This window comes from Rhipicephalus sanguineus, chromosome 8 (assembly GCF_013339695.2).
Source record: "Rhipicephalus sanguineus isolate Rsan-2018 chromosome 8, BIME_Rsan_1.4, whole genome shotgun sequence".
NCBI lineage: Eukaryota > Metazoa > Arthropoda > Arachnida > Ixodida > Ixodidae > Rhipicephalus > Rhipicephalus sanguineus.
The window spans coordinates 75577224-75585007 of NC_051183.1; the positions used below are offsets into that span (position 1 = coordinate 75577224).

The window sequence follows — 7784 nt, forward strand, 5'->3', positions numbered from 1 at the left end:
CAACGTTATTGTTCATACTAGTGGCATACTCGCGTTTTCTCCTTATACTTGTCATACGTGACTGAAAATATATGGAGTTGAGCCACTGGAATCACCGGTAATGTAATCTTTTCTGTTCTTCTTGGACGTGGGTGATAATGTTTTACCCGAAGTGTTTTAAGCATAGCGCATCAGTCTCGGTCGTCATGGTCAGAATGACCTAACTGTACCGGCTACTTTTTATTGAAATAACCTATACGGCTCACTGCATTTGCACACAGCAACAAAATTGTTTCAGGATTCCTTCAAGGAACACGTACTAACGTGATTTTTTTTACATTGCTTATTGAAGGCATGTTGACCCCAAAACTCTGGGACGGACTACTGGCAAGACGTTGAGTGCTCGAGTGTTCAAAGCTGCATTTAGTTTTTCTTGCAGAGGGTTTGCCATGAAACACTAGTAATAACTAATCTTGTTATGACACGTTATACAAAACATTACATGGAATTATAAGCGTTAGCTATGATTTGTGCAGCAGAATTTGTGTCCATTGAATAGCGTTGTTAAGAGGTGTGTTCATCGTACGTCGGGAAATTGTTCGTTTTGAATAAAGGTAAGTAATGTGTCTGACTTTCGTTTTTTGTTGTTGTTAGCTAAGCTAATAACCACTTCGCCATTAATGTGCATGACTCATTAACCCGGCCTATGTAAACTAACAGCTACGCTATGAACAAAGATCACCCAGAACTTTCTGACCACCCATGAAACCTAAGTTTATGCAAATCAGCTGCACATCCTAATCTGTCCGGATTATGCGAGTCTGTTATAATAATTCGGAGGAGGAGGGGGGGGGACTGTTTTGGAGTCGGAAGTGGTTGGCAGAGAGATCATGTTGTTTTTTTAAGCAATTTGAGAGTGAAGTTCTTAAACTTTAGTTGTTGTTGTTTTTTTGAAATTGCGACAAGTCGGGTCTTTGGTGTATCGATAGGACAAGTTAGATACCATGGCACCAGCTCTAATTCTTATTAGGTGCCTGTATCAGAACATCCCGTACCTCCGGGAGGCGTTTCTTGTTTTGTTGTTGTTGTTGTTGTTGTTTTATTAAATGTGTTTAAGGAGAGGTTGTTGCCTAAATATAGCTCCGGCTGCTCCTCTTCTGTTACGTAATAATTTGCGTCACGAAGTTATCCATAACAATAAAGTAATGCGAAATTCAGGCACGAGAAATGCCCATTCACAAAAGCAATGTTCACACGTCATAAATAACGTCCACGCGCCAACAACAATGTTCACACACAACAAACACACGAAACGTTCGCGCTTTACAGAACAGTTCATCTTGCAGTTCTTCACAGAAGGTGATCACACAACAACCACTTGGCACTTGCCCTCACTTCAAACACAGTTGTCATGAAGCACGAGAAACAACGCGAGAGATGTCACCAGAAGTATCTGGCAATAATTAGCGATGCGAACAATAATTGTTAATGTGAATCAGTATCTTTCTGATATTACTGACTCTTCTAAAAACTGCACTAGTGCGCGTGCAGTGATGTTTTGAAGTTTATGTTTACCACGGACCCAAAACTATTGCTAGTGACAGGGGCCGTGTATCCAATCTATTTAGGTTTTTTAAAATTTTTTTACGGAGTACAGCGTAATATTTACAATGTAGAAGAAGGTGATCTATGTCTTCTTCTTCTGCCTCTTCACATGTGCGTTAGTTTTTCTTATCGTATATAGGAAGCTCTTAGTGTAGGCACTGCCTAGACGAAGTCTATGAATTATTGTTTCGATAGAACGGGTAATTTTAATCGGAATATGCAATTCCATTCCAGGATCGATCTCATATAACTGAGAGTTTTGCGCACTGTTCGTGAACCAAGTCTCTTTGGACAATCACAGTATCTCACTCCCGTCGTCAGCGGGACGGGCTCACTGCTTCACTTTAGGGGTGGTCATAGAGGTCTCGCTGATCTGATGTACAAGCCATAAGCAATTGAAAGATGAACGGGACAGGTAATCTTAGAATTCCCCAAGCCGAAACAACACGGCCATCGTAAGTAACTGTGTGCGTAAACGATACGTCGCTCGTTTCACTAAAAATCAGGTCAGTCTCGCTACACAGTTAAATTAAAAAGAAGGTAAGTTCAGAGTTAGCTACCGACTTGAAGTGATGAGGAGTTGTCCAGCAAACTTCTTTTCTCTTTCTCGACGTACAGTAAAACTTTTTCGTAAAGAAGTCGCATCTCTCGTAAAAATGTTCTCGCTGTGTCTGAAAATTCGTTATAAACGTAAATTTGTTACACTCTATAAATGGCACTGTACTATCCCATTTAATAGTGCCCATGTTCGGGCAAGTTGGTAGTCCATGATTTCTTCTTAGCGCTGTAAACTTTAACAAGGGTCGAAAAAAAAAATGACACAGACAAAGGCGCTTGTGTCTGCCGCATGCGTTTCGTCCATTGTTACTTTTTGTATTGTGCTAAGAAGTAATCAAGTAATATTCTACATTTAATTCACTATAACGGATGATTCGCTGCAATCGTATGCTCTAACAAAAGCACAGAAAAATACAAACCAGAACAAGTAGCATCCAGGTTTGCTGTACATCGCATTACGTTCAACATAATGGATCGCCGAGATGGCAAGCTTTCTTTGGTTCGCTGCGCTTGTTTTTAATTTCCCGTTCGCGTTTCGTTTACATATGGCTGTACATCAACCTAGCTCTGGGCGTTTGGTGCTTTTTTTTGTTTGTTTCTAATGCGGAGATCGACACTTGGCCGTCGGCTCCTTGTCCCCAGGCCTGTATTTTTTTGTGTTCGGCGTACGTGTTGGCCTTGTTGACGCATACTCACACCCAGATATTTTTTTGGGCTGTGCCACGCTGACGCAGGCATGCCAGAAGCTAAAGAAGCAGCAACAACACGAGGTACGATTCGTTCTGGGTTAACCGCACGAAACTGCCACAGCGCACTGTGCACATTCATGCTGTCGCTGCTGCTGCGGCGCAAGCCTTTGTTCGTTCCCTTCACAATTTGTTGACAACACTGCATTCTGCAGATCCTGCATGGCTTTTGTCGATGTTTCGCATGGTGCCGGCGACGCTTGCCTTTTCATTCGCAGCTTGCATCGAATCGTTTGCGCTCCCGTCAATCAACGTTTCGTGAGAGAATTGCGAGATTATACGGCTGATACGGGAAACGTGATCTGTGTATTCGCAATTGAAAAATCTAGTGTGCACACAATTACCCAGTTCCTATGTGAAAACCGGTATGTTTCCATACCAAACGCGGGCGATAAATAGGATATGGTACAAGACACATGGGTCCTTTGCAGTGGAAAGTGTTTTCGATATACCATTTCGCCGTAAAGCACGAAGACACGGGTTCGACTGCCGGCGACGGCGACTGTGCATGTTGGGGCTAAATGCAGAAACGCCCTATTACTTAATTTAAGGCGGAGGTTAACGAAATCCCAGTGGTCAGAACAAATCCGGAGTCCCTTCATTCTGGCTTGCTTCATAATCATGTCGTCAATCTCGCTTGTAGAGCACCAGAATTTTGCTGCTTTCTTATAGCAGGTATGGTTACACAAAAAGACTGCGATGTATTGATGTTTATAGGCGTGTGACCTGCATTGGCTGAACAATCATTCCTGTACCGGATTTTAATGGATTGATGGGAAGTGACAGTACCGGTGGTATCCAAATTTGTCCTTGGCATCAACTCATTTCCAGATATCTTTGTGAGTTGCTTGTCATCGTGGACTGCGCTATCACAAATTGTACCCTGACGAGTGCGTTGTCATAAGAAGTCATCTGCTCTCATTACTTTCCAAGTACCGTCGCATTGTTTTCACCCTCCTTTTCACCTTGACTTTATCGAGAGTTCCTAAAATGTAGACGGCCGGAGATATTCTTCTCCAAGATCATTGACATTTTCTCATTGCCAGTCATTGACCTGTTCAAGCTACACACATGTTATTTTGCTACGTACTTCAGTACACAAATTAAAGCTACACAATCGCACTGCGGCCTTTAAGTCGGCATGACTTCAATTACCTTGTCGTGTGCTTGATCTTCAAGTTCTACCGACACCTGACCACGGCCTCAGTAGATCCGCCTGCACACTCGCAATGTTCATTGCACCTCGGTGATCCGATCTGTAGACCATGTAATACGGTGTAGTGACGGCATGTCGGATCAATGTTATGTAATGAACAACAATATGACATGCTCTCTGTCGGGCTTCAAGTTCAGCCGTAAATTTACCTGAAAACCTATAAAAGTACACGACAGATTTCGAAAGGAACTTTTTTTTTTCTTTTTTTTCTGACTTTCTGCGCCGGAAGCAGGATTGAAGACTGAAACATGTCACGGACGCCACATTTTGGACACCACCTCCTACCTATTACCACCACCACCTTCGTCGTTGCCTTTCCGCATGTGGCAAAAAGTAACAAAGAAGCTTTAATCTTACTGTGCTATTTGAAAAATGTTTTGAGTGCCATGTTAAGTATAACGCCAGAACATGAACTCTATTTAATAACACTCTTTATTAGCTTCAGTGTCGTCAGTTCTTCCGTACAGCCCCGTGTCAAAATCTTGTGACGGACACGTCATGAGGCTTAACAGAAGAAACATGGTGGAGCTGAAGATTGATCCTTCTGAAAAACGCTCTTTATAACCGAGATTTTGGACACCTCCACTATAATTGAAGACAGATTTCAGCATATATGTCAAAATAAAAGTGCCAATGCAAACATACCGGTGTCTCACAGTTCACCTTACACTGTCTTTTCTATAGGTACACATTTTTTAGGGACTTGCTTCCGTGTCATGTAGCAATATGTCGGCAAAATAAAGCGAACTTCACGTCGCTCAAAAAGTATATCTTTCTCTTTGTCTCGTTCGGAACCGCTCTTATTGGATTTCCGCTCAACTTGTCTCAGATAAAGTCTCACGAAAATTCTTCTCAGTTCAGCATACTCGCGTTGAAACTAACCGAAATACCTAAATATCTCTGTTACTTCGCTCTTATATATACATCTGTAATTTTTAATGTATCCATCGAAACTAAGTTGATGCAGTATCTCATGCATGTATCGCTTCTTGTATCTTTTCGGCAGTTAAAATTGAAATCCAGTTCAAGTTCGAAATATTGCTTACCCGGGCACACTCCAACTCATAAGCGCGAAAATTCTACTCACCCAGGCTTACTCGGATCCAGATGCGCTACGTTTCTGCTCAGCCAGGCACTCAAGCTCACTAAGGTCCTACTGAGCCTGGCACACTCAGACTCAACAAAAGTCAGCTCAGCCTGGCTCACTTAAACTAACTAAAGGTATTCTCAGCCGGGCTCACTCGTTTTCAAACGAACCAAAATTCCGCTCAGCTGCGCTCACTCAAGCTCACTAATGTTCTACTCAGCCGTCATTACTCGAAATCAAACGCATAGATATTCAGCTCAACTGGGTTCACTCAAGCTCGCTAAGTATTTTCTCAGCCTGGCTCACTCCGGCTAAGATTCATAAAATTCATGAAGTTTTTTTTTTTTTTGTTTATAGATACTGCGATCTTATGCAAGGTCTTGGCAGCGTGGTACATATCATCATCATCAGCCTGTCTACGCCCACTGCAGGGCAAAGGATTCTCCCATGTTCCGCCAATCAACCCGGTCCTGTGCTTTCTGCTGCCACGTTACACCTACAAACTTCTTAATCTCATCTACCCACCTAATTTTCTGTCTCCCCCTCACGCGTTTGCCCTCTCTTGGAATCCAGTCAGTTACCCTTAATGACCACCGGTTATCCTGCCGACGTGCTACGTGCCCGGCCCATATCGATTTATTCTTCTTGATTTCAACTATGATATCCTTAACTCCCGTTTGTTCCCTGACCCACTCTGCTCTCTTCCTGTCTCTTAAAGTTACGCCTATCATTTTCCTTTCCATCGCTCGCTGCTTCGTCCTCAATTTAAGTTGAACCCTCTTTGTAAGTCTCCAGGTTTATAGATACTGCGATATTATGCAAGATCTTGGCAGCCTAGTACATATGTAGGTGCATAAAACAAGAATAACGAAGGAAAAAAGAATAAATTAGTTTCTTCAGCCAGCTTTAAAGAACAAAGCAAAAAGGCAAGTGACGTTACTCCAATCTTCAAATCAAGCAGACAGTCAGTTAGCACGAGTAAAAAAAAAAAAAAAAAAGAAACGCTCAAACAATCTCAGCCAGACCAAAAAAAAAAATCAACTGAAGGTGTGATTCAAATTGCGATAGCGCATCCTGTGTCATAGCTTTATCGGGCAGTTTGTTGTAATCTACTATCGTCCTAATAAAATAGAAATACTTGAAAGAGTTGACACGTTTAGTGAATGGGGTTACATCTAGTGAGTATCTGTGCCTCGTAGCGTAACCTGTTGAATATGTGAGAAGGTGAGACGTGTCGATGTTGTGCTGACCTTTTATTAGTTGAAAAAAGAATTTTCGACGACATGCGCGATTTCGATTAGTTATAGCAGGTAGGCCGTTTGAGACACTAGGTCAGTCATTGGAGTGCGGCCATACGTATTGTAGATGAATCTAACAGCTTTTTCCTTGTTTTTTTTTTGTGCGCTTTCCTGTTTTGCAATATCGGTTTTAGTGAACGGGTCCCGTATAATTACGGCATATTCTAAAACGGGGCGGACCAGTGTTTTATATGCCAACAGACGTATTGTTGGCGTGGATGATTTTAATACGCGTTTAGAAAGAACACCTTACGGCGGCAGTTTGCTAGCACTGAGTCAAGGTGTTTTGACCACGAAAGATCGCTTGTTATGTGAAGGCCTAAGTATTTATGATGCGTAACTTTCCACAAAAGAAAGTCTTCTGTGTCATATCAATATATTAGTGGCTTCTTTTAATGTTACCCGCATGTGTACTGTCTCTTCAATATTTGCCATTTGCCATTGCCTACACCAATGAACTGCCTTATTAAAATCCCCGTTTAACCTAAGCTGGTCTTCTTCCGTTGTTATTTTTTCATGTAACACGCAGTCGTCAGCGTAAAGCCTGACTTTTGCGGATAGGTTAGCGACTAGATCATTAATACATAACAAAAAGAAAAGGGGCCCAAGGACGGATTCTTGTGGGACGCCAGACTGAATAGCCTAAAGTTCATAATAGAAGTGAGTTCTACTCATCCAGACTTCCCATACCCACATGCACCAAATTAAAATAAGCTGGGCTTACTCTAACTCACCATAGTTCCACTCCATCGGTTTCACTCGTATTGAAGCGCATCGAAATTCAACCACTGTGCTCATTTGGGCTGAGACTCGCCAAGCGTCTACTCAGCAGGGGTCTGTCGCACTCATGATAGTTATATCCACTGTCTTAGGCCAGACGGCTTCTACCATTGCGCACAACGGGCCGACGAACGCGACGGCGAGGAATCGTGGTAGAAAGCGCGGGGTGGCAAGTGGTAGTTTCTACTCGGCCTGCGCGGCGTCCTGCTAATCACACCCCACACTATCCCAAATGTGCGTGCAGGAAGGCCCCTTTCCGTGAGGAAAAGCCAACTTATGCGGGTGTTTGGCACTGCCCGATGTTCGATATATGAAGTGTTCCGGCTGTTTTTGTTCGATGTAGCTGTAAAATTTTTCTATGCATTGACGCCAAAGCATTGTCGTGGTCGAAAATAGTTCGTTATCAAGAATAATTCTGTTTACCCTATTTCGATATAGTCGGGTGTGACTGCAATACATATCGGCAGCCACGATCCGAAGTAACACTTTTCATTGTATGCTTCGTCAGCAGCGCC

At 42.7% G+C, this 7784-nt stretch overlaps 1 protein-coding gene across 1 annotated transcript in view; it reads left to right on the forward strand.

The window, feature by feature from the left end:
• LOC119402104 (phospholipase D1) overlaps positions 1-2933 on the forward strand; it is a 78395-nt gene extending 75462 nt beyond the window's left edge. The window contains exon 15 of the mRNA XM_037669212.2: positions 2877-2933. Within this exon, the coding sequence (XP_037525140.1) occupies positions 2877-2933 (57 nt within the window). The remainder of the gene's footprint in view (positions 1-2876) is intronic.
• The last annotated feature ends 4851 nt before the right edge of the window (positions 2934-7784 follow it).